This window comes from Trichosurus vulpecula, chromosome 9 (genome assembly GCF_011100635.1).
Source record: "Trichosurus vulpecula isolate mTriVul1 chromosome 9, mTriVul1.pri, whole genome shotgun sequence".
NCBI lineage: Eukaryota > Metazoa > Chordata > Mammalia > Diprotodontia > Phalangeridae > Trichosurus > Trichosurus vulpecula.
Window position 1 is genome coordinate 198,529,952 of NC_050581.1, and position 27,863 is coordinate 198,557,814.

The 27,863-nt window shown below is 43.3% G+C and overlaps 1 protein-coding gene across 2 annotated transcripts in view; it reads left to right on the top strand.

Annotated features, from left to right (window-relative positions):
* POU6F2 (POU class 6 homeobox 2) overlaps positions 1-27,863 on the top strand; it is a 507,199-nt gene that overhangs the window by 227,207 nt on the left and 252,129 nt on the right. For both annotated transcript variants that reach the window (XM_036739293.1, XM_036739294.1), the window contains exons 3-4: positions 15,754-15,848; positions 21,159-21,387. In XM_036739293.1, the coding sequence (XP_036595188.1) occupies positions 15,754-15,848; positions 21,159-21,387 (324 nt within the window). The remainder of the gene's footprint in view (positions 1-15,753; positions 15,849-21,158; positions 21,388-27,863) is intronic.

A 27,863-nucleotide genomic window follows, 5' to 3' on the forward strand; every position in this document is an offset into this window, starting at 1 on the left:
TTGAGCTCTTCCATGGCCTGAGACCAATTCATATTTTTCTTGGAGGCTTTTGATGTAGGCTCTTTGACTTTGTTGACTTCTTTTGGCTGTATGTTTTGGTCTTCTTTGTCACCAAAAAAAGATTCCAAAGTCTGAGTCTGAATCTGAGTCTGTTTTAGCTGCTTATTCATGTTCCCAGCCAACTACTTGAACCTTGAGCTTTTTGATGAGCTTGAGAGGCTGTGCTGCTATTTTCAGAGCTACTTCTACACAGCAAGCTCTGCCACACCAGCGCTCCTTCTCCCCCAAGAATTGCCAACCAGGACATCGACTCAGATCCAAGCAGGGTCTGCACTCCCTCTCTAATCCACCGCTTAATTCCTCCCACCAGGTGGGCCTGGGGCTAGAGGCAACTGAAGCTGTAGCTCTGGAAGCAGCCTCAGAGCTGCACCACCTCCTCCGCCCCTGGGGCAGTGGCCTACAGCGAACTCCTTTCACTCTGTCACAGCAGCTTTTCCCACTAACCTTCTCTGTTGTCTTTGGCGTTTGTGGGTTCAGAAGTCTAGTCACTGCCACAGCTCAGTGATTCAGAGTGCTATGGCCTGTTCCACCCGGCTCCCAGTCTGGTTGATCCAAGCACGGCCCACACTGGGCTCTGCTCCACTCCACTCCCACCTCCATGCGATAGACCCTTCTCAGTGACCATCTAGGCTGTCCTGGGCTGGAGCCCTGCTTCCCTTTGCTATTTTATGGGTTCTGCCACTCTAGAATTTTGTTCAGAGCCATTTTATAGGTGTTTGGAGGGACCTGGGGGGAAGCTTAAGCAAGTCCCTGCTTTCCAGCCACCATCTTGGTTCTGCTCCCAGCCCTTAACCACTTCTGTCCCCTCCCCCAATCAGTTGCTAAACACCCTAGTCAAGAAGACAAGTTCCCAAACAATCTCCAAGCTGGAAAGGAATTCAGTTGCCACCTATTCCAAGACCTATATGAACAAGAATCCCCTCAACCTCTCCCATATCCATGTTCTCTCCTCTAGTTACCAGCCAGTTCAGGTCTTCATCATGTCTTGACTAGACTATTGCAATGGCCTCCTGAATGGGCACCCCTGCACAGGTCTCTTCAAACTCCAATCCTTCTGACCCAAGGGATTTTCCTAACGTACACATCTGACCCTGTCACACTTCTAGTCAGCAAACTCCAGTATTTATTACCTCCAGTTTCAAATATAAACTTTTTTACTATTTAAAGTCCTTCACAATATAACCCTAAATTTCAGTTCTAGATTTCTTGAACAAGACTCTTCTCAGTTTTTGCTGGCTTCCAGACAGACTGGCTTTGATGTTCCTTTTCCACCTCCATGCCTTTGTCCTGGCTATCCTTCATGCCTGGAATGTCCTCCCTCCTTACTGCTGCTTCTCGGAATCCCTAGTTTCCTTCAATGCTCCATTCAAGATCACCTTCCACATAAGGTGTTTTCTGTTCCCCCAGCTGCTAGTGCCTCCAGTCTAAATAGCTAGGGTGGGGTTTGTACCTGGTGCTCTAATGTTACAGAGGAGCTTCCCACTGGAGGAAGCTGATAAGTCTCTTTATACTTTGTGCTCCTGGCTCAGGAATAGTAGCATATTGGGAAAAGAAAGAATGCAGAGGAGAGGGCCTGGCTTAAAGGGATGACTGGGGAGCAGTTGAATTTGGGTAAGGGAGGTGCTTTGAGCTTAGAGAGGGATGGCCACCAACCATCTTTCAAAGCAGATGGTGTAAGTGGCCACCTCCTTTCCCTAGACTTCAGTTCTTTTGCTTGTAGCAATTAAGGCATAATCATCAGCTGATTTCTGCCAGATGCATTCGAGCTCTTGTACTGTTTATAAGAGGGACCACAGGGTCCAGATGCCATCACTTTCCATTGGAATAAGGATTTCTCCGATGGCAACTCTCGATTCAGTCTTGCTATGAATGCCCGATTATCATCTGCTTCATGGCAGAGGAGGCTTTCTGCATTCAGGAATTTCTCAAGGAGTCAAGGACAGAAAGGGAGGGGAAAGGTTTTTTATATATATTTTTCTTCCCTTTAAAAAAGTTGTTTAAAAGCTTTTCTTTTTACATAACTTTCATTTCCTGAATATATCCTTCTTCCTCCCTCTTCCCTGGGGAACCATTGCTTCTAACAAAAAAGAAAAAAGAAAGAGAAAACAGTTTAGCCATAACCACCAATAATCAGCCATTTCAGAGACTCTGCAATCATGCATGTGAGGAGACATGTAAAGAAGGGAGAAAGCTGGGTTTTTCTCAATTCTTTTGCAGGAAAAACTGGTTTTATTGTGATCATCCACTATGCAGTCCAGTTTTATTATTCTGCCCATTTACAGAGCTGTAGTCGCCATGTAGATGGTTTTCTGGATTCCATGCCCTTTACTCTGTGTTGGTTCATATTACCCTTCTCATGCTTCTCTTGGTTCTTCATAGTTATTGTTCATTATACTCACACACCACAATTTGTTTAACTATTCTGTGACTATAAATAGGCAGCTGAGTGGTGCAGTGAGTGGAGCTGGACCTAGAGTCAGGAAGATCTGAGTTCAAATCCAGCCTCTGACATTTACTAACTATGTGACTGTGGGTAGGTCACTTAACCTCTGTCTGCCTTGGTTTTCTCATTTGTAAAAATAAGATCATAGTAGCATCTACCTTCCAGGGTTTTTGTAAGAGCGAAATGGGATAATATTTTTAAAGTGCTTGGTAAACCTAAAAGCTCTATACAGATGCCAGCTATGGACTATTATATAGGTGTATGTGTTTAAGCTGTCATTACCTCCCCTCACCAAGACGAAATTACTTTGTAATACATACACACACACATACACACACACACATACATGCATATGTATGTATACATGTGTGCATTTTTTTTTGTTTTTCAGTCATTTTCAGTTGTGTCTGACTCTTCATGACCCCATTGAGGGTCTTCTTGGCAGAGATACTGGAGTGGTTTGCCATTTCCTTCTCCAGTTCATTTTATGGAGGAGGAAACTGAGGCAAACAGGATTAAGTGACTTGCCCAGGGTCACACAGCTAGTAAGTGTCTGAGGCCAGATTTGAACTCAGGAAGATGATTTCAAGCTCAGCACTCTGTCCACTAGGATGCTATCTAGCTGCCCCTGTGTACATATATGTGTATACATATATTTGTATCTACTAATAAATGTATATATTCATTAACTCTATTAAAATTGAAGCTCCTTGAGGATGGAGGTGGTTTTGGTTTTTATCTCTATATACCTAACTCCTAGAGTTGCGCCTAGCACATAGCAGGTACCTACTGCATACATGTTTGTTGAATGAATGAATCAAAGTGCTGCTCCAGGTTCTGGGAATAAAAATATTTTAAATCAGCTCCTGCCCTCCAAAAGCTTCCATTCTAATATGTATATAACAAATACACTTCCAAGTAAACCCAAATTATAGACAAAGCTCTGAAAGATGATCTGTCATCTCATCTTGCCCAAACCAGGCCTCCACTTAATTTCTCTGACATTTCCCCACTGTGCTGCCTACATACTCTGACCAACATTGGCATCTCTCCATCTCTCTCCCATGAAAAGCCAGTTTCCTCTGCCTTGGAGCCACCCTTAGCTCTGCTACATAAGCTTGTTCCTGCTCTTGCCTGGAACCAGATCCCTGTTTCTGGTCATTGGATAGTTTCCAAGTCATGCCATCCCCACCGTTTCAACTCCTTTTTAGGAACTAGGAAGCACAGTGGTTAGAGTGTTGAATCTGGAGCCAGGAAGACCTGATTCAGACCCTTCCCAGCTCTCTGAACCTCAGGCACTTACTAGTTGTGTGAATTAACCTGTTTGCCTTAATTTCTCCAACTGTGAAAAGGAGATAAAAGCACCTATTTTGCAGGGTTCTATAAGGATCGAGTGTGCGAGTGCTTAACACAGTGTCTGGCATTGAGAAGGTGTCCTATAGGAGCTTATTCCCTCCCCTTCCCTTCCTCTGCTCCTCCTTCCCCTTTCCCCTTTCCATGCCCCTCATTAGAACGCAAGCTTCCTGGGAGCAGGGATTGCCTTCCTTGCTTGTGTGTCTAAGCTCAGTTCTTAGCAGAGGGCCAGGCACACAGTAGGTGCTTGTGCTTAACAAGTGTTCCATCACTCATCCATGCAAATGTTGTCATTCACAGTAGCTCTTGGTGTAGCACCTTCCATTTCTGGACGGCTCTTGGTGTTAGCAGACTTTTCCTGCCATTAAGCTTAGATCTGCCTCTTTGCAGCTTCTGTACATGGCTCCTGGTTATGCCCTCTGAGGCTAAACAGGAGGGGGCTGATCTCTCTTCCATGTGACAGCCTTTCAAATACTTAGTGATAGCTCTCACCTCCTTGTTAATATGACTTCCTTTTTTCCAGAATAAATAACTCCAGTTCCTTTAACCAGTCTTTATAAAGCATGATCTAGAGGGTCTTCTGCATCTCCACTACTCCATCTGCGTGCTCCTCAATTCATCAATGTCCTTCCTAAAATGTAGAGCCCACAATAGAATACAAGCCTCCAGATGTGACCTGACCATAATAAAGTATATTGGCCTGTCCTCTCCCTAGGCACAGGCACTGGGCCTTTCTTCTTGGAACCTAAGATTGCATTAGCTTCCTTGGCTACCATATCATGGTATTGACCAATGTTGAGATAGATAGATAGAAGATAGATAGATGGATAGATAGATCAATTGATTGATAGATAACAAGCAGATAACTGGATAGATAAAAGGATAAATCACTGGATGGATAAGTAGATAGATAGATAGATAGATAAATAGATAGATATGGACAAAGAGATAACTAGCATCTGGATAGATAAAAAGATAAATCAATGAATGGGTAGGTAGATATATAGGATAAATAGATATATGATGACTGAAAAGATAGCTGTAATAGATAATTATACAGATCATGGATAGATAGACATAGATAGGTAGATATAATTATAGGCAGATATGAATGAAAAGATAGATAATGGATAAGTCCTTGACAGTTAATGGATAGAGAGGTGGATAATAGGTGGATAGCTAACAGATAGAGATGGATATAGAGATAGATGGATAGATAGGTGATAGATGGCTAGATGATATGTAGACAGATCATCAATTTTTTAAAATCTTAATAAGAATAAAAGCACTCAACAGGTGGAGTAACTCCGAAAAGACTTTCACAGACATTTCCACTTCTCTTTTGGCATTTAGTGAAGTTTGAAAAAATAGAAAGAAAATACAGGTGAAGGTAGAAACGCACCAGGCTGGCATCGATGGGCCGACAGGAATGAGCAGTGAATCCCAGTACCCATGTGGTAATCAGTAACCTTTCCCATTCTCTCCTTCTCAGGTGCTAACAGCGAACAGGAAAGGAGGGATGTCTGAATAGCAGACAAAGCGTCTGAGCTCTCAATGACCTTAATGTGATTAAGTTTGTGCTAATGCGTGGAGTGGAATCTGACCTCTTGGGATGAAGAACGGGCCCAAGTCATAAAAGCCATCTGGGCCATTACAGGGGTATGACTGGAGTGGGAGGCTTTCACAGGGAGTGGGGAGCAGGGATACATGCTGGTGATTTGATTTCTTTCTCTTCTCTGTGGTATCTCCCATGTACTCTTTAAAAGGGAAGAGAAGACACCCAGAACATGTTATACCCTCTAAATACCTGATACATTCGTTTCATAATATGGCTTAGTGGAAAGGCTCAGTTCTGTAAAAGGTAAATGAAGGAGAAACGTCTCTGGGTTTGATTCCCTTTTGGAATTGCAAAGTTGTGGCATGAAATACTGAGTGAAGGGCCTAAGACTGGAGCCTTTGCTCAGGATTTCACGGCACAACTTTGTGGTGTGTTCTTGGCACTCAATCTGTGCCAGGTACTGCACTAAGTAATGAGAACACAAAGAAAGGCTGAAACACAGTCCTTGTCCTCAAGGAGCCCACATGCTCATGGGGGAGTCAGTGTGGAAAGTACTAGGTATCGAGAAAGTGTATGTAGAGGAGATGGAAGGTAATCCCAAAGGGAAGGCCCTAGCTTGGGGAGGGGTTTGGAGAAGAGACTGAGAAAGGCCTTTTGAAGAAGGTGAGATTGGAGCTGAGTCTTGGAGGAAGCCATAGGAGCCAGGAGCCAGAAGTGAGGAGGGCATTCGAGGCATGGGGCATAACCAGTGCACAGACACGGAACGCAAGTAAACCAGCGTGGGGAAAGTCTAAGAGAACTGGAAAGACTGAAAGAGGTTAAACTGTGAAGGACTTTAAATGGTCCTGGAGATAATGGGGAGCCACTGGATTTTATTGAGTGGGTGTAGTTGGGCAGAGGATACAGTCAGTCTAGGCCTTTAGAAATATCATCTTGGCAGGTAAGTGGAGGATAGATTGGAGAGGAGAGAGATTTAAGGCAGGAAAAGTGAGCAGAAGACTATTATGAGAGTCCACTCGTGAGGCGATGAGGGCCTGAGTCAGGGTGATGACCATGGGAGCAGGCATTCAGATGCAGTTAGATGGCACAGTATTAGACCTGTAGTCAGGAAGACCTGAGTTCAAATCTGTCCCCAGACACTTACTATCTCTGTGATTCTTAACTTTCTCACTCTTGCTGAGGGGTGATAATAATAGCTCCTGAATCCCTGAGTTGTTGTGATGATAAGATCAGATAATATTTGTAAAGTACTTTGCAAACATTAAAGTGCTATAGAAATGCTAGCTAGTTATTATTATCGTCAAGTTTAAAAGGGCAATACTTCCATACAGAGTGGATGGGCCAAGTGAGAAAGCATGAGGAGTGAAGGATAGCAGCATGGTTGGGAGTGTGGGTGCCAGAGGACTGTGGTGCCCTGGACTATAAGAATCTTGGCAAGATGAGACAATTTGAGGGGAAAGTATATTCATTCACTAATACAGGCATGCTCCATTCAAAAAAACCTCAACATTCAGAAATGAGAACTTTCAAAACAGACTAGTGAGGGTGAAAGAAGCCATTTATGCACATATTCCTCATTTTACACAATCATTCACCAGACAGCGTTCTTATAGAGTGATTTCCCTTTGTGAATCTTAACAACGAATCCATGTATTTCTAACGTTTCCAGGAAGTGATCAGGAATCACTGGATCTCAGAATCGAAGGAATCTCAGGAACCATGGAGTCCAACCCTTCACAAGCCTATCAGACAAGTGTCTGTCCATCCTGATTGAAGCCCTCCAGTCAGAACAGAGCCCTTGAGGCAGCCTGTTCCACGTGGGAACAGTTCAGGCTTCATTTGAGTCCCATCTGGTGCTCCAGTTCTGCCCTGAGGGGCTATTTCCAATCTCCTTCTGTAATGGCTCCTCAAAGACGAGGAGATCATAGTATTGCAGATGGAGAAGTGAAAAGGATCTCAGAAGCCCTCTATCTACCCACCCCTATTTCACCGATGGGGAAACTAAGGCCCTGGGAAATTAATGACTTGTCCGAGACCACAGCTGTCACTCTTCCCCTAAGTCTTCTCTTCTTCGGAATAAACATTCCCAGGGCCTTCAACCAATCCCCACTTGGCATGAACTCAAGAGTCCTCTTGGTTTCCCATCCTCTTGCTGATAGCATTCACATAATGCTTTTAATCTGAAGTGCTTTACAAACATTATTAGTTCACTTGATCCTCGCAACAACCCCGGGAACTGGGGATTATTATTTACCCCATTTTGTAGATAGAGAAACTGAGGCAGACAGAGGTCAAGTGATTGGCCTAGGGTCACACAACTAGTAAGTGCCTGAGGCCAGATTTGAACTCAGCTCTTCCTGACGCCAAGTCTAGGACTCCATGCACTGTAGCACCCCCGAGCTGCTTCACATGCTTTCCAGCTTATTAATACCCTTTCTAACATGGGACACCCATAAGAGAACACATTTCATCTGACCATGGCAGAGTAAAGTGGGACGATTATGCCCATACCTCACAGGGTTGTCATGGGGATCAATTGAGATAATATTTGTAAAGCACTTCATGTAGTAGACATTATATAAATGCCTATTCCCTTCTCCATTCTGGGAAGCTCTGTCTTTCCATGTAGCCCAAGATTCTAACAGCCTGCATGCCTGCATAGTGCGCCATTCACTCATCTTGAGCTTGAGGTCCACTAACATCCTCGGATCTTTCTCAGATGAATCACTGTCCAGCCACATCTCTCCCATCTTTGACTTTTATGGTTGATTTTTTAACCTAATTATAAGGTTTTACATTCATCCCAACTAAATTTCAAATTATTATATTTGGTCCAATATTCCAGTCTCTTAAGATCTTTTCGAATCCAGACTCTTTCAAACTGATCAATGGTTTTTGAACTTTTTGGCCTCAGGATCCCTTTTTTCTCTTAAATATTGTTGAGTATTCCACCCTTCCCAAATGAGCTTTTGTTAATGTGGGTTATATCTCTTAATATTTGTGACATTGGAAATTAAAGTGTAGTAGAATTACCTTTAAATAGTTTTGACCTCATAGACCCCTAAAAAGGTCTTGAAGACTCCCAGAAATCTCTAGACAATACTTTGAGAACTGCTGATCCAGTATATGAAAAAGAAATCTAGCTGTACATGGTGATCAAGCATCCTTTAGCACACTGGGAGGGATTCCAGCCCAAGACCACTCAGAGGAGACCTGGCAGAGGTTCACCAGGGCCTGAGTACACCTGTTCACAAACAATACCAACCACTCCCCCATTATCTTCATTGTCCCTAAACTGAAGCTAATGGAATAACTCTCTGCTGCTGAAGAATCATAGTGAGAGCTAGAAGGGATGTTAGCAGGCAGCTAGTTCAACTCTTCCATTTTACATCCAATGCAACTGAGGCCTGGACAGGGGAAGTAACTCATCCAACATCCTCTGGATATAAGTGGCAGAGTCAGGGTGCCAGGCTGGCTCTTCTGATTCCAAACCCAGTGTTCTTTCTCCTCCTCCAAGCTAGCATGACTGTCACTTGGATGGATCACTTTCACTCTGTCCAAGAGTTCCTGCCAATATACATGGTGGCTGGCCGTTCCTCCCACATTTTCTGAGGCAGTGGTACCAATGGAATCAAATAATGTAATGTGCGTAAAACACTTTGCAAACTTAAAACGTATATTAGCTATCATCATTATTGTGGTAGCAGCAGCAGCATAACCACCACCATCACCAACCCCACCAGGCATAGGGAGGTGGGGCAGAAACCCCAGCTGACTGGGTTCATTATCTGGCTCTCTATCTTGACCAGACATGGAAGGTCCTAGCTGTGGGTGAGGACTCCAAGTGCCTATCAACCATAAATGATCAATGTGGACTTCAGGCTTTCTTTAGATTGCCGGGAGATATAGGGGATAGACCCTGAAACTTATCAGCAAGTTAAGTGAATAAAATACATCCTCTTATGAACTATGGGCTGGGTTCTCATCATGGATAGAAGATTATGTGACTGATTGGCCATGCTTAAGCTAACTGGCATCATGAGTTAGGAGCAGCACTTGTGCGTAGATACAGAGAAAATCAGAAGATAATCAATCCAAAGAGCTACAAATTACTTCCAGCTTAGAAGACATATGGTTTAGTCTAAGTTCATGACTATTTCTAGAATTAATCACCAGCCTATGGCCACTCAAAACCAAAATAAAAGTTTGGACAACTGGTAGCAATGTAATAGAGGAGTGGTTTCCCTTTTGAGCCTTGTTTACCAGTGGAAGAGATATTGGGAATTAAATAGTTGGGCTGATGGCATGAAAGAAAAGAAAATGCTGAGACAATGTTTCATTGGACTATTCTGGGCAGGCTTGGTGTGAGTACTGTACCAATTCTGTTCACAAGCAAGTGATTTAAGTATTCTTCAATAAGCCATTGTCTTGACAATATAGAGGTAAGTTTGGACTGCCTTCACTGTAAGGCTGAAGAATGCAGTTAATCTTCTGAATAGCCATTCAAGATGTCACTTAGACATTTTCTCTAAGAGTGTTGGTGACCTTCCAGTTCCCTTTGCCTGTTATTCTTTACCCATAGTACTTCAAAATCTTGTATCTGTAAGAGGTATCTCCAAGTCTTAGTGTAGAGGAAAGAGTTCCAGACCTGAATTAGGAAGACCTGGGTTTGAACCCTGCCTCTGCCCCCTCCTAACTGTGTGGTTAGGAACACATACCTTTCTGACCTTAGATTCCTCCTCTATAAAGTTGGGTTAATTATATCTGTACTATCTGCATCACTGGGTCATCATGAGGCTAATAAGAGGCAATTTTACAGATTTTGAAGGGCTCCATATCTATTACTACAATAGGTCCTCTGTGAAATCCTAAAATTTTTCAATTGCTGGTGGATATAGACAGCTTCTAAGTGTTGTGGGAGCAATCCACTAACCAAATCAAAGGCAAGAAGTCTTTACACCAAAGAGCCAGAGTTAGGCACCTCCTGAAGAAGCAAGAAAGTCTTTGCTTGGGTTGCTGCATGTCACCAAAGATACTGAAGACTTCCAACCACAGCAGAAGACACTCTGACTGAAAGAGAGTCCACACATGTACCCCAGGGAAACCACATGAACAGAGTGGAAAAAGTGTTCCACAAGACCAGGGAACCTGCTGGAGGCTTGGCTTCTGAACTTGTCTGGGCATCAAAATGAACTCAACAAATGCTTGCAAAGTCTACCATATGCAATGCAATGGTACGGAAGTACAAAGATGAGGAAGACGGGGTCTTTCCTTCAGGAAGCTTACAGTCTAGTAAGAGACAAGAAGTCCTAGCACCCTCCAAGACTCAAGCCAAGTGCCCGCTCCTTTCCAGGCTCCCTTCTTCAGGTGCTTTTTAATCCTCTCTGGTTACAGTACCTTCCTCATCCCTCTATCATAACGTATATTGCACATACACATACCATACATACATGTAGTATATATAGTTTAGTAGGTATGTATTTATATACATCTATGTATGCACACATATGTATATAATATTAATATTTGATTAATGACATTTATTAATATGTTAATTACTTCCCTTCAAAGAAAGCAAGCTTTTTGAGGGTAAGGACAGCTTCATTCTTGTTTTAGCACCTAGTAATGCCTGGCACATAAAAATGTTCAATAAAACATCTTTTTTATATAATGAGGAAGAGGAGGAGGACAATAACAACTTAAACCTGCATTAAGACTTCAGGGATACCTTGTATACTCCTTCAACATTTATAAAATATTGTATGTATGTTATTTCATACCCTCACAACAAGTCTGGGAGGTGGGTACTATTATCACTCCATTTTACAGGTGAGGGAACTGAGGCCAAGAGAGGTTAAGTGATTTGCCTACAGCCATGTAACCCATAATAGTCTGAGGCAAGATTTAAAATCGTCTTCCTCACTCCAAGCCCACGTCACTCCCTGGCTGCCTCTGTTACTCAATCAGTCAAGAAACATTTATTAAGAATCAGCTAACTGTCAGAGACTGCTCTAGGCACCAGGGAGGCAGAGACCAAAAGGAAGCAGTGGATGATACCAAAGTGCTTCCAAGACAGGTGAACTTATACCTGGAGTTCAGCGGGGTTGAGATTACATAGAGATATGTGTGTACACACATATGATGTATAGTATACACTATATTGTATATAGTGTATGTAACATATATACATATACATGAGAGACTCATGCTCCAAAGCACAGTGTGGATGGAAGTGGGAAAATGGAGAGGTTGGTGATTTTTAAAGAACTAGGGAAAGTCTTCGTGCCTTTTGAACACCAGTCTAAGGACCTCCAGACCAAGCCACAGAATGGCAGTGCTGTAAAGGCTCTCACAGGCATCAAGTCCAGCCTATAGCTGGAAAACTATCCTCTTTGCAGCTACCCTGGCAAGTGGGCTACCAGCCTTTGTGGGGAGATGATTGGCTCAGTGGGAAATGCATCAGCCCCAAAGTCAGAAGACCTGGATTCACATCTAGCTTGTGAAGATTACTATCTCTGTGTGTATAAATTTGAGTAGTAGATGCCCATTTCTCCTTCATCTGCAAAATGATGGAGGTGGATTCCAGTGTAAGTTTCCTGAGGTCTCTTCCCAGCTTGAAATCTTTGATCCTATGACTTCCCCCCAAAATCCTATGACCATTTGGGATGGCTCTAATGGGCCTCTTTCTGGCAAGCAGAAATTTCCGGATTTGCTTCTTTGCACCTTGTTCCTAGTTCTCTGCTCTACAACTGATCAGGAAGGAAGGAAAGAAGGAAGAAAACAAACATTTGCCAAGCACCTACTGTTGTGCTTGGCCCTGTGCTAAGTCCTTTTTACAAGTATTTTCTCCATTGACCCTCACAACAATCCTGGGAGATAAGTACTCATTACCATCCCCATTTTACAGTTGAGGAAACTGAGGCAGACACAGGTTAAATGACTCACCTAGAGTGAGATAGTTCAGAAGTGTCTGAACTCAAACCTCTCAGTATCGAGGCCCAGCTCTCTATCTATTGTACCACTTAACCACCTCTAAAATAATCCTCATTTCAACAGTCCTTTAAATACTTGAAGGCATATTTCCTATACCCCTGAAATCTTCTCTTGGTCCAACATAAGACTGCTGATCTAAATCTGAAATGAACTTTAGAGGTCATCATATCTAAACTCCTCATTTTACAGATGAGGAAACTGAGGCCCAAAGAAGTTGTGATCTACCCAAAGTCACTTATGTGGCAGAGCTCACATTTGAATCCAGGCCTCTTGACTCCAAACACATTTTCTTTTTGTTGCACCTCGCCGCCTTACCAAATTCCTCATGAATCCTTACATGACTTCAACTTTGTCTTTCCCTTTGCCCTTTGTCTGCCCAACTGCCTTCCTCTGGATTTTCCCCAGCTCATATATGTCCCTTCTAAAAGGACAGTCAGCAAATAAGTATGGACTAAAGCAAAAGGAAGAGCATTTAAAGAAGGAAAATGGACCAGATTTGATTGTCATTGGGATAGAGATAGAGGTGTTCACAGAACGCAAAGATCTGTCCAAGGTGCTCAGCAGCTGGATGGCTCTTTGAGGCCACAGAGAGAATGTAGAGAGGCCAAGAGGCTGGGAGAGAAAAAGATTCAGACGGGGGCTTTACACAAGGTGCCATTATGTGCATTCTTTTCAAAAATAACTAAACCTCACTGTTTTTGAAGAATAAGTTAATCAAACATTAAAAAAATAAAACTGAGAAAGTAGAGGTCTTCTCTTGCAGCTTCCTGGGGAATTGCTGGCACCTCTGCCTATTATGATAGGTCATCTCACCCTTGTTATTAAATGACGGCAATCATTAAAATGCCAAACGTACTTTGACAGAATTCACTTTATAAAATGTCAGCAAGTCTGTGTTTTTATTAGTTTGTTCCAAATCAATTTAGGAATTTCAATAGAATGCTTGTAAGTATTCCCTGAGCAATGTCCATTTCAGACTTTCAGCACCAAGAAATATTACAAATTAATCAGATTTCCAGGTTTCTGCATAATGGCCTGGCTCGCTGATTGCGTAATCTCATTATCCAATGCGGTTATGATTGACACATCGCAGTGGAGATAGAAGTCAATTGAATAATGTGTAGCACTCAATTTTATTTGTAGTTTAATGTGCTGCAGTATTTTTTGCCACATTTCCATTATTTATAAGTCTGTCCCTTTAGAGAATATAGAGAAGAATTTGTTTTAAATGAGCCGATAATACCTTCTTTAAAATTTATAAGTATGACAGAATCATGCCCCCCTTTTTTCTTAGCAGTTCATGGTGTGCCAATAAACAGGTTTTGAATTGTCTTCTACTTGCTATTCCTAGGACAAACAGTGGGAGAGAAGGGCTTGTTCAGGTCTACATAGAATTGGATTCCAATCACCCATCAGAAAATGCCAATATAAGTCATAAAATTGCTCCTTCTTTCCTTGTTTTCTTGTTTCCTTCCTTTTTCCTATCTTTCTTCCTTCATTCTTTCCTTCCTTCCTCCCTTTTTTCTTCCTTCCTTCTTTCTGTTTTTCTTCTTTGTTTCTTTCTGTCCTTACTTGTTTCTTCCTTTCTTTTCTTCTTTCCTTCCTTCTTTCACATAGGGCAGAGTAGAGGAAATCCCTTCTACCCCTACAGATAAGAAATGATTCAACTACTAAGACTCTGAGAGGTTAAGAGACTTGCCCAGAGTCACACAGCCAACATATGTCCAAAGCAGGACATTTGGACTCCACAACTGGTTCTCTATCCACTATCCACATTACTGCCTCTTCCTTCTCATGATCCTTACTAGGAATTGTCTGACATAAAACATACAGTTGGGAAAGACTTGGCTGGATTGCCATCATCATCTTCGGCAGGATTTTAGTCCAGGTGCCAATATAATCCAAAACATTTTTACAAGCCCCTGCTGCAAAGCGAATGCTCTGAGCATTTTCTCTGGCTGCCCCTCCCCCATGCCTGGAACTCCCTCCGTCCTCATTTACACCTCCCCACTTTCCTGGTTTCCTTCATGTTTCATTGAAATCTTCCCTGATCCCCCTTAATTCCAGTGCCTTCCCACTGTGGATTATCTCCACTTTACCCTGGCTCTATATTGTTAATACAGAAGTGGTTGCAGGCTGGCTCCTCCATTAAACTGTGAGTTCTTTGGAGCAGAAACTTTTTTCCACCTTTCTTTATATCCTCAGCACTAAACACAATGCCTGGCACATAGTTGTCACTTAATAAATACTAGTTGGCTTATACTGTGCTGAATACTACAGATACAAAAATAAAAATCCCAAAGTCCCTGCCCTCTTTTCAAATTTTGCCTTAGATGCTTATGAGCCATGTGGTTCTAGGTAAGGTACTTCTCTTCTCTGGGCCTCGTTTTTCTCGTCTGTAAAATGAAGTGATTGAATGTGATGACTTATCTGTAAGGTACCTTCTGAGTCTAGAGCTAAGCTCCTGTGCATTAGCCCCACCCCACCCAGTCTCCACCATAGGTGCCTAGCTCCAGAAGCTTGCCTGCGTACTGTGGTTGATACACCATGAGAACAAATGAGTTAATGCAATGTCTAGGCAATTTTATACAAAGTAATATGTCATTTGATGAGGAAGTGGGTGCTCATGATGAGTGGCTCTGGAGTGGCCTTGTGTGGGAGGTGGTGCCTGGATTGTACTTTAAATGACAGCGGGGACTCCCTGAGCTAAAAGTGAGAGCCATGAGTCAGTCTGTGCACAGGATGGCTGGGCTGAGGCGACCCTTTGAGTTCCAGCTGGATTGTTTCTATTAGCACCCAAGAGTCCTTGTCTCTGCTTCTGTTTAGAGAACAGCTTGAAATGACGTTTAGCAAAGGTTTTGTTTTTGAAGAACTTGTACATAGTAATGAATTAAAATCTAAGTGTGTCTGGTGTGGGAGAGACCTGGGAACACTTGATTAAAGACAGACACAGGAGATGTGACTTGTTCACATCTCCAATAATTTTTTTTGCTTTGAGGAATTAGAAATGCTGCTGCTCATCACAGCTGAGGAAACGCAGCTCCCACCTGGGAAGGGAGTGCTTGTGTTCCGAGTAAAATGATGTCTAATATAAAGCACATTAGGCAGGCTGACGAGGGCTTCAGCATCCCTGCTGTCAGTTCACTGGATCTCCCTCAATGAGTCGGCCAACTCGAATGAGGGTGAGCATAATTGATGCTGCTGAGAATGATTGGAGTCCTGAAGCGATTGATAGGCCCACTTTGGCCCATCATATTGGACTTGGAGTCCTGTGCTATCATAGTAAGAGGGAAATGGTGAGTTTCCAGCCTGTATATTAAGGGAAGGCTTCTCTTTTGATTGCCAGGGGCCAGAGGAAATCCACCACCGGCTGATACGAGCGCTGCTGATCAACACCCATCCACCCAGGCCCACCCAGCAGCCTTCCCTGTTGGGCCCCAGGTCAGTGTCTTTCCCATGCTTTGGGGGGAGGGGAGCTATCTAGCAAGACTAAATAAGTAAATAAATAATAATGAGTGAAAACCAATTAACTCCAGTGGAGCAAAGTTTGTGATGAATTATTGTTTGGGAAGCTGCATGAGAGCCTCGTTATTTATTAAGGGGATGAAGAAGGGATGTGCTCTCTTTTAAAAATATGCCCCTCAGAGTGATCTGAGACCCTGTGGAATTGTTTTTGTTGGGCCTCCACAAGTGGGCTGCTCAGCTCCTTTACAGCTTTCCAGAGAGTAGAACTTTAATGGCCTGGGTGTGAATACAATTGACTTGTTTCAATGTTCCCCTGGCCATTTTTGAAATATGACATGATTTAATAGAAAAAGTTAATGCAATTTTAATGCAAGTGCGGCTTATTGGGTTTGACAATACTGTACATCATATGCAGCTGCTGCATTAATAAAGAAATGTAGTCATGATTTTTTAAAGCCCAATATTTAGGGGGAGGGCAATGGGTTTTTTGTTTGTTTTGTCTTACTTGCAGTCTGGTGGGGATAATACAATTATAAAAGGCTAGACTCTTCTGCCTTGTCTTTTGGTTCAGGGCTTCCACTCTTGGAAAGGGGAAAGGATACTTCCACCCTGTTTGTAGCAATATCATTGAGTTTCCCTTTTACTAGGCTTATTGTTCCTAGAATTAATTATATGGCATATACTGGAAAGTCACCGATTCAAGGCTTGAAAAATCCTCAGGTTTATGATTGGGTTGGCCTGACCTTGGCTGCACCCATCATTACAAAACCTGGTTTGTAGTACCTCCTTCTGTGACATGGCTCTTGGCTTATGGGGGTCATCAGAGCCTGCACATTTCAAAGGTTAGGAAAGATCCCCATTCATTTTCAATGGTACAGATGCTGCCTGAGTTTGAAGGTACAGGACCATTTTCCCCAGCCTCTGGATCATAGAATCATAGATGTCAATGGAGACTGAACTTTAGAGACCTTCAGAGACTGTCCAATACCCTCAACGTACAAGTGAGGAAGCAGGGACCCTTTCATGGAGGGAAAGGTGTTGCCTGCAGTCACATCACACAGGTAGCATATAGCAAAGTCAGCTTTTAGCCCAGGCCCTGTGGTGCCAGAGCCAGCATGCTTGTCATCGTCCCCAACTCTAATCCTGCCACATAGCTCGACATAGAATTGTGCCACACACATACATAGATGCTCACTTAGCAGTGTGGCCCTGGGCAGATCTCTTAGTCTCTACGTCACTTTCCTTATCCATAAAAATAGGAGAGGGCAGCTAGGTGGTACAGTAGATAGGCACCTGGCCGAGAGGCAGGAAGACCTGAGTTCAAATCCGACCTCAGACCCTTCCTAGCCATGTGACCCTGGGCAACTCCTTAACCTTGTTTGCCTCAGTTTCCCCATCTGTAAAATGAGCTGGAGAAGGAAATGACAAATCATTCTAATGTCTTTGCCGAGAAATCCCCCAGAAGGGGTCATGAAGAGTTGGGCATGACTGGAAACAGCTGACCAACAATGACAGCAGCAGGTTAACCTAACATGACTTGTTCTTTCTTTTTCCTCAATTAATAAGCATTTATTGTGCTTCCCACCACCACCCCCACTGAGGAAAAAAAGAAAGAAAAACAAAACCCTTGTAACATATACGTATGTGTCCACCTTGGCCATGTGCTAAAACATGTCTTGATCTGCTTCTTAAATTGTTTCTGTGCCAGGAGTTGGGGAGCTGGAACCACAATGGTTCCTTGTGATCACTGCTTACTTTGCTGTATAGTCACTGACCAGCCCTTTGATAATATATTTCGGAATTTTTTGAGTAGGGGTGCTCAAACAGCCTCATTCCTTACCTACTTAAATCACTGAACGTGTGTTGCCTCAGGCAAACTGAGACCTGAAAAAGACCTTAGTTTTAAAAGGCCAAGATCTCCCCCTGCATCCGGGGCCATCTCCAGTCATTCTGATCTGTCTGGCCACTGGACTCAGATGACTTTGGAGGAGAGAGTGAGGCTGATGACTTTGCACAGCCCTGCCTCACTTAAATCTGACTCACTTCCAAGTTAAAACATCACCCTCCTGATGTCACTGGTCCTCTTTGAGAAAAGGACAAACAATAGCAACAATTTAGAATCTTCCTAAGAATAATCAAAGTTAAGCTTACTGGCCCGTCATTTGCTTACTCTACTCTCTTCCTGACCCCTCCTGCCCAAACCCAGCCTCCTTTTTCTTTACATTCACTTACGACTTAAGGAAATTAGTTTTATGCCCCATGTTTGCATTTCTCTTTTGCATTCCATTAAATGAGGAATAATGCCTTTTTTATAATGACACCTTTCTAGAGTGAGAGAATATAAGTATCAGTCATGTCAGTCAAATACGTAGGTAGGCAGTACAATTATAGCTGGAATTATATTGGCACTTTAAGGTTTGAAAGTGCTCGCCATGTTATCTCACTGGAGCCTCACAACCTCCTTGTCAGGTCCGTGGTGTTGTTATCCTCCTTTTTCACACGTGGAAACTAAGGCTGAGAAATTTGAAGGTTAAACAGCTAGCAAGGAGCCGAGGCTGGAAGCAAGCTCAAGTCTTCCAGCTACCTTACTGTCAGAGGGAGACAGTGTGGTAGACTGGGAAGAGCCCTAGACTTGGCCCTCAGGACTCAGGTGCTACTCCTCATTCTGCCCCTTAACCAGTGGGACTTTGGGCAACCCCTTCTGCCTCAGTGAGACTGATCCTCCTCATTTGTCAAGAGAAGAGGTTGGACTAGATGAATTCAAAGGCCCATCTTAAATATCTTCAAGTCTTCAGTACTTTTTGGATCACCAAGGATCTAGAGAAGCATCATGGAAGATGAGTAGCAGTTGTCTTAGCCAAACATGGAGCTGGGTGGGAGGTGAGGGGGCATTTTTGGTAGAGGAAAGACTCATTAAAAGTCAAAGCCATGTCCCAGACCAACTTTTCATTCCAGGCAATAGCATCTAGGATAACACCAGCTTCCTCCCAGCCATAACCCTATGAAGATGAACCAGCAATCAGAACCAGAAGTTGAGAACCATTGGTTTAGAGATAGATTATAAGGCTAGAAGTGAGATGTCAATTCTAGCCCTAGGCCAGCTATTGATGTCGTGTCAAGTCAAGAAGCATATAAGTGCCTACCATGTGTCAGCACTGTACTAATTGCTAGGGAAAGAAAGAGAGAGAGAGAGAGAGAGAGAGAGAGAGAGAGAGAGAGAGAGAGAGAGAGAGAGAGAAAGAAAGAAAGAAAGAAAGAAAGAAAGAAAGAAAGAAAGAAAGAAAGAAAGGAAGAAAGAGAAAGAGAAAGAGAAAGAGTCTCTGCTCTCAAGGATCTCAGTTTCTGTGTGATCTCGGGTTGGTCACTGAAATTCTCTGTCCCTCAGTTCCTCCATTTGTAAAATGGAGGTGCTAATGCTTGTCTTGCCTGCTTCCAAGAAAGGCAAAGATAAAGTTGAGATCAGGTATATATCATAGAATCTCAGCATATCCAAAGGGACTCAGAAAGAACTTAGCTTCCCAAGCAATTCTTACTTATTTTGCCACATTGCGAAGAAGTGGCCATCTCTACAGAGACAGACACTGCCTCATCAAATAAGACTTTCAGTGGTGATTGCTAAAAAGTTCTCCTTACACCGAGCCAAAATATGCTGCCTTGTGATTTTGACTAGTCCAAGGTCTGCTTACAGGAGTAGCCCAGATTAGCTCTTACTCATGCTGGGATAAGCATTGGGACTGGATCTGTGATTTTATAGCTCTAATCTAGGGATCTAGACCAGTGTAAATTGGTTTAAGTAACTCCCAGGTAAGGAAACTCCCTTTACCAATACAGTCAGTACCTTATCTGTAACTTGTAGTCAGAGAGCAGCCTAAAGCCCCACTCAGGGTTCCACAAGCAGGATGTGTTCAAGGCAGGACATGAACCAAGTCTTCCTGGCACTGAAGCCACTTCTCTATCAATTATGCCGTACTGCCATTCTCTACATAATGGCACCACAAATATGATTGTATCACAACAATGTAGCAGACCTCCCAGTGTGGGAATTCCCTTTACTGATGCTAACCACAACCTGCCAATAACTTAGCAGATAGATCTTAGGGAGTTGCCTGAGGCACGTAGAGGTAAAGGGCCTTGTTCAGGACTGCACAACTATTGTCAGAGATCAGATTTGAATCAGGTTGTCCTGACCTCAAGGGGGGCTTTTGATCTGGTATACTATGCAGTGTCAATAGGATACAGCTTCAGAAACTTGAGGTATCTCACTTAGAAGGTTTGAGACCCTCATAAGAAGACCTGGAGCCTAATTAGCTCTTGCAGAGAATAAAATATCACATACACACACATACATACACTCACATACATACACACACATACACACAAACACACACACATACACGCACACATACATGCACACATACATACATACACACACACACACACTTCACAAGCATTTTCTGCCAGCTTACCTGTGGGTTATCTCTTGCTCAGATCATGTACTGGCCATGGGAGAGGCTGCTTTATACCAGGCCATTCCAAGAAGCAAGTTTGATATGTTTGCTGGGTGCCTGGGTATCATGCTGAGCCCTAGGGATACACAGGCAAAACAGAAAACAATCAGCCCACCAGGAAATCCCATTCCTCTGGGTGAAAATATAGCATAGACAAAGGGAAGTCTATACATGACAATGCGAGGAGGTGAGGGGAGGGGAAGGGAGGTAAAAGGAGAAGGAGAGAGAGGCAGAGAAATAGAGAGACAGAGACAGAGAGAGGCAGGGAGGCAGACAGAGAGACAAATAGAGACAGAGAGAGGGAAGGAGGAAGGGAGGGAGGGAGACCTGGCAATCAGGCACAAACTAGGGATTCTCAGAGGCTAAGGTGAAGAGGGAGGGCACTACAGGCAGAACAGACAATCTGTGGCAGTGACTTAGAGACTGGAGATAGAATGCTGAATTCAGGGAATGGCAAATAGAAGAGTTTGGCCAGAATGAAGCATGCCTGAAAGGGAGGAACACAAAAAAAACATCTGCCAAAGTGGTAGGAGTTAGACTGGAAAAATTATAAATGCCATGCTGAGGGGTTTGGTTTACATTTGATGCTAGAGGAAATAGGGAGGTTCTTGAGCAGGGAAGTGGCATGTTCAGACATGTTTTGGGTAGCTAAGAAAGGGCAGGATTGGATAGAGACCCAGCTGGACAAGCGCCATTGTTCTATTGTACCTATAACTCTGGTAATGCTTTGGCTCCTCCTATGACAGTGAAGCGGTTGTTTCTGTTTGTTTCATTGTAGCCTCTGCTGACAGCACAACAGCTGGCCTCTGCCGTGGCCGGGGTGATGCCAGGAGGCACACCAGCCCTCAACCAGCCCATCCTTATTCCTTTCAACATGGCAGGACAGCTGGGTGGCCAACAAGGACTGGTCCTCACCCTGCCTACCGCCAATCTCACCAACATCCAAGGGCTCGTTGCAGCCGCAGCTGCGGGAGGCATCATGACTTTGCCATTGCAAAATCTCCAAGGTAAACCTCATCTGTCTGTTGCCTTTTCTCATGTGAGCAGGATTGTCCATTGCACAGAACTGCCTTTATTGAGAATTATCTGAAAGCTGGGGGCTATGTTCCACATGTCAGAGAGAGTCTATGTTTGTTCCCAGATGGCAAAGATGGAACCTGCACACCAAATAGAAGTTGCTCCTTATTTCTATAAGAGTAACTTGGCATTGTTCAAGTAGCATGATCTGTGCATTAATCTTGGCCACTTATGTTCTGAGAATCAAGCGTCTGAGATTTGAGTCATAACTAAGTCATAACTGGGGCAGCCAAGCTTTTACTGCAGGCTCCAAATTTAGAGGGGACCAAACTGAAGGAGTGCCGACAGCAACTGTATTTTTTCAGCAGCATAGAAATAATAGAGCTTAACACAGTTCATAAGAAGATTCAAAGTAGGAAGGTACTAGATGGTAGACTAGAGTGAGCTTCTCTCCTGTTCCATTGGACCCATGTGACAATCTCCTAGTAGAACTTCATGTCAGGGTCCTGGGGCTCTAGCTCCTTAAATGAGGGCAAGCTTCCTGCCTCTTTTCTCATGCACTAATTCTGGTACTTGCCTTGAGCACAAAAATCTAGGTGATGGTTTTTTTAGGCTATTATGGCTGTCAGAGGCATCCATTGGCAGCTGTCCCTAAGAGTGTGTCTACTTAATACATAGCAATTCTTATGGGAGGGCCTGGGTACTCATTCTCATGCTGCTTCATTTTGCTCATCTGTGAAGTAGAGGCGAGTACTTGAAAGTCTGGAGCAAAAGGTCTTGGAGCTGTTCAGGTCAGTCCTGTTGCCAAGCATCACTAGTTGTTATTTCAACCCTTTTTAGTAAAGGAAATGCCCTGGAATGGGAGCTTGATCTTCTGCTGTGTCAGGGACATGAGTCCTTCTTACTTCTTTGCCCTATTGAATGAAGCTAGCACTAGAGAGAAGGAGGTAACCTCACTTAGGGAACAGAACATATATTGTCAAATGTGCCTATATGCCATGCTTATCATCATGAAATATCAAGTTCATGGTTCCCCTTTCAACAAAGAGACCAGGGAATTGTGGGAATTGAGTGATCCACTCTGACTCCATCTTGTTCCTCAATTCTGGATCTAGCTCCATTCCCTTTCCATTCAATTACAGGGTTAGTCCAGTTTCTGTCTTGTGAGACTAAGAAGCTGTGTGACTGTGTGACTAAGAAGCTGGACCACCTCTATATGCTGCTTAGATACACTTAACAAAAGGACATAGCTTATGTTGACCGGAAACACAGTCAGATCCAAAGATTGATGCAAGAAGTTTTCTCACAATTATACATCTCAAGCAACCCATATGTCTTATCTGAAAACTGGCCAGGCCAATCAGTTAGTGTTTCTCATTCCTTTGATTTAATACAGACACTTGGAGTAAGGAATGGGATGCCTCTTTTCTGATTTCAGGGAATAGCATCTGTTTAATCTCCCCCATCCCAACTTGGAAAGCCCCTAATCATTCCTCCAATTAGAAATCAGATAACCTAGTTATGTCCTGGCTTATATCTTATTAAAATTGTTTTCTTTTAATGCATAAAAATCTGTGTCTCCCTGTATTTGGGATCCAGTGTCAAGCTGAGGAGGTCTGGTCCCAATTTCTTATAAAATTGGTATGTATCACTTAATAAATCAATATGCTTGATAGCTTGAACCTTTGTTTTCTTAGTTATTTCAGATCATCACATCACAGAGCATCCATCACAAAGACTAATTCACCTGATTTCTCACCATTGTTGTCACTGAGAAAGACAAAGACAGCGAAGCAGATAGAGACAGACAGACAGACTGACAGAGAGAAAGAGAGGACAAGGAAGAGGAAGACAAGGAGGAAAGGAGAGGAGGAAAGTGGGGAAAACAAGCAGAATAAGAACATTAATGGAATTGGAGAAAGAAGGGTAGGAGTTTTATAACGTTGTCACCACGGGACACCAGGGCAGCTGAACTGTAGGGACAGCAGCTGCAGGCAGCCTCCCCGAGAATGGCGGAAGCCTCTTTCCCACTCTGAGGTAGTAGATAAGGGCATCCAGAGGCACAATCTCGGGTGTTGCCTTAGGCTGCCACATGCTCTGCTGCTGCTGATTGCAGTCCACAAAGAAGAGAGAACCTAGAAAACCCTTTTCACAGTGAAGTAGTGGAGTCAAGGTGAGGCATGAGTGACTTTCTCCATTTACACGTGTTTATATTTCCCTTTGTTCTGTGTGTCTTTGGGAGGAGTCGTATGTGCCAGGTTGTGCTGCTGTGAATGAGGTTTGGGGCTCAGAGAACACAATGATTTAGGCAACTTGAATCTGTATCATAAAGTCATCGACAGCCGTGCTCTTAGCCTTCTGAACCTTTCCTTTTGTTGTTGTGGTGGTGGTTTGTCATTGCTTGAGGGCCCCTCAATATCCAGCTTAATCCTTCTAAACGTTTTTAGGGGACACGCTCTGCTCTAGCCAAAGTGGACTACTGCCTGTAGCCCCTAACTTCCCATTGCTTTTCCTTTGCACCTTTGTTCATCTTTGACCTGTGTTCTGAACTGTCTTCCCCAGTCACTTCCCTCCCCACTCCCATGCTACCCCCTCCACGAAGAATTCCTGATCCCCTAGCTAATGATGACCTTCCCAAGGAGGATAGCACTTTGTTTTCATCTCTCCAATGTACAATGTACTTTGTATAGAACAGTTTCTAAGTCTACAAGCTGAAGAGCAGTTGCCAATCTAGATGGGGGAGACAATCTCTTCACCAGGAGTTCCCTACACTGATGAAATCACAGGTCTGACTCCCACCTAAAGTCATCTGTGTCATACATAGTTATGACCTGGCTCTAGACTTTAAAGGATAAGATTCGGTCTTGAGGGCCAACCTAAAAGTTATCCTCTCTAGATTATTTTGTCACCCCAACCCCCAAAGGTTACTTGAGCTTGTGTATTGCCATGTCTATGTTTCTATAAATGCTGATAAGTGAATTTCGTACTTCCATATAAGCACTCAAGATAACATGCATGTTAGATAGATACATTTCAGCCTTTATCTAACAATATAGAAAATGTGAAAGTCCACAAACATTTAAAAACACACACAATAAGGGATTCAGATTGTGAATGATCAATACAATTCTCTTCACTCTCTGTCGGTTCCAACGTTCTCTACACAACCCCAGCCAGGCTCTTAGTACTACCATGTGCTCTGGATTTCCTAGAAGGGAATTTATTCAGACTTCTCGACTGGCACCACTCTGAAACTCTAGTGATCCCCTATTATACCCCATAGAGGCCCTTCTGATGTTTTGGACTTCCCTCGGAAAGGAAACACATTTTTGGAGCTTCTAAATAAGCAATTTTCCTTTCATTATACTTGCTCTGTCCAAATAACTCAATAGCAAAGAATAGAGTCTAGGATTATTTTATTCCCCTGTCTTGTGCCTTTGGTCCTTTAGGGATCCTACAGATGAGGGGAGGAGTCATATGGGCAATTTACCCTTCCTCATTCACACACACCTGCTGCTATTCTCAGGATCTCTTTGGAAGAAAAGAAGCCTGATTTCTAGAGGAATATTCCATTCTCCCAAGAGTCCAAGCCCACTCATCTTGAGAGATTCCCTTGGCATTGATACCTATCTTCCAGAGGAGCCAAGGGACATGCCCACACCCTTTAAAGGGAGATGCAATCAAAGCTCTGTAAAGTCACCAATTTGCTTGGGAACTCTCCTGATGACCCCTCTCTTATGTATCAAAAGTCTCACACAAAGACTCACCCACCCTGGCAAGTTTGTCACATTGATCAGGGAGCTCTATCACATTTGTCTATTAGACAGCAAGCTCTATAAGAGCTGAGACTATGTCTCATCTAAATTTACATGTTTCCCAGTGCTTATAGTAAGCACTTACTAAATGTCTTATATTGAAGTTAAATTCCAGTGCACTTTGTGACTTATCAGATTATTTAAAGCCTTGGTTTCCACAGATAGACCAAAGGAGAACCACTTACCACATCAAGTAAATGCTTTTGCATCCACTCAGTGCTCCATCCACACACCTGTTGGTGTGGCTTCTTATCTTACCTTGGCTGCATTTTAAATGGCTTTCCTATTAATGTTTCCAACAATGTCTTTCTCTTACCATTCAATTGTGTCCAGAAACTTGCATTCATAAATCATGGATGTGCAGAACTCAGTAATGCACAAATGTGGTGTGCGTGGAAAGCAGCCGGCTTGAGATTAGGAAAAGAATGCAGGAGCTGTCCAAGGTGGAAGCAGACCCCCTCCAAGTGAAGGGAGAAGCTTTTTAACATAGGTGGGTGATGAAATCTTAATGAAGAAAGGGACATTATAAAAATGCATCCTTCCATTTGGAGCAGTTGTGCTTATGGGGATCCCGAGAATTATAAATAAACATAAGCTCTCACAACTCCGAGGTCATGAATTCATTCTGCCTTGCTCAGCCCTCCACGGCAGGCAGAGCTGGGAAACGAGCTCACTCTAGTTCTGGCAACTGTGTGGGCTCTTGTTGCCTTGATGCATTAGTATCACTTTGGTCATTTGGACGTCCCCAGAGGAATGACTTGTTCAAATGAAGTTTCCCGTGGAGATAAGAAGCAACCTGATGTAGGAGAATGAATAGACCTCGCCTTTGAATGGAGCTTTCTGGCTTACGAAGAGCTTCCTTCCAATGACCCTGGGACATAAGGGCTGCAGATATGGTTATCGCCATATTGTAGATGAGGAGAATGAGGCTGACGGTGGTGAAGTGATTTGCCCAAGGTCCCAGAACTAGTGAGCAGTAGAGCCAGCATTCAAAGCTGAGGACTCGTACAGCAAATGCTGTCCGAACTCTCTACTCTAGCCAGTTGACGAGAAGAATGATTCTAGTTTCTGATGCTTTGCTAATTTATGAGTCTTGTGGCAACATAGACAGAGTTCAGGACTTGGAGACAGGAACACTTGATGCTTGCTAACTGTGTGATCCTGGGCAAGTCACTTAACTCTATAAGCCTTGATTTGTTCATCTCTAAAATGGAGATTTATAATAGCAACAACCTCATAGGATTGATGGGAGGATCAAAGGGCATAATGTCGGCAAAGGGATTTGCAAATCTTAAAGTGCCATTAAAATGCTGGCAATGCTGACGATATGATGCTTACTCATCTCCGTAGGTGACTGTCTATCTCCCAACTCTATGTCTTTGCATAGACTCTCCCCTTGATGGCTGAAATGGGCTCTCCTTACTCTTAGCAAGGGAACTGAAGGGAAGTATAATTTCCCAACTGGAAGGAAGGACTAAAGGATGATGGGAGAGGAGAAGGGCCAGAGGTGTGAGTGCAAGCCAGCATCTGTAGCCATTGAATTGCAAATGAAGGGAGGGCACTGATAAATTGAATATGATCATGAGCAGTTCGAGTATTGACTGACTCACTGACCTACCTGAGAAGAGAGTAATCTGCCAGAATAGAATTTTGCCATTTCTCTGTCCCTGCTACTGGGACCTGGGGAGTTTAGCCCTTCTCCATTTCCTTCCCCTACTTACCTTATCACTGCTGGTAAACTGATGTCACTTACCTCACGGAATTTTTTTTTGTTTTCTTTAAGGCGTATCTATTTGTTGTATGAACTTTTATGATGGGCTTTGTCTCCAGATAAAGACAAGAAGATGTTCATTACATTCTGTTGAATGTTTGCCATAGAAGAGTGAACCACACACTTAGAAAGGACAAAAGGAGAGCCATGGATGAACAGCCTTAGACCTATACATGGGCCAGTACCAAAGCCCTCATTCTCCCTCTGGAGATACAAAGAAGGGTTTCATTTCATTGCTTCCTATCTTTAAGGCTTAGTTCAAATGCCACCTCCTAAAGAAGAGCTCTTCTTACCTCCTCCCCCCCCGATACTGATTATTTATGTGTTTTGTATTTATTCTTGCCTGTGTATATGTTGTCTTTACCTGGTAGAATGTAAGCCCCTTGGTTATCCCCAGGGCCTAGTACATAAATAGCTCCCTAATAAATGCTTGTTGAAATGAATTAATTCAGCCATAGTGTCATAGGAGTTCAGCTTTAGAGCTGGAAAGAACCTCAGAGGCCATGTAGTCTAACATCTCGTTTTATAGATGACGAAGCTGAATTCCAGGGAAGTGGTGACTTGTCCAAGTTTATATAGAAATTCAAATGTGGGATTTGTGCACAGGTTCTCTGTTTCCCAAGACAGTCACCTTTGCACTGTACCTACTGCAGTGACTCCCTCTCAAACATTTCCAGGGGCAATAGCATGCCTTCCTCTCCTCCCCAACTTCATAGTCTGTGGCTGCAGCTCGCCTGGCCACATGCTACTCTGAGAGACTTCTAACAACAATCTGTAAGTTCATCTACCCTCCAAGGTACTGTACCAAGGAGGAGATTTTCTTAGTTAATGTACTGATGTGGGTTTTAAAGTTTAAACAACCCCCTGGGACTGAAATAGG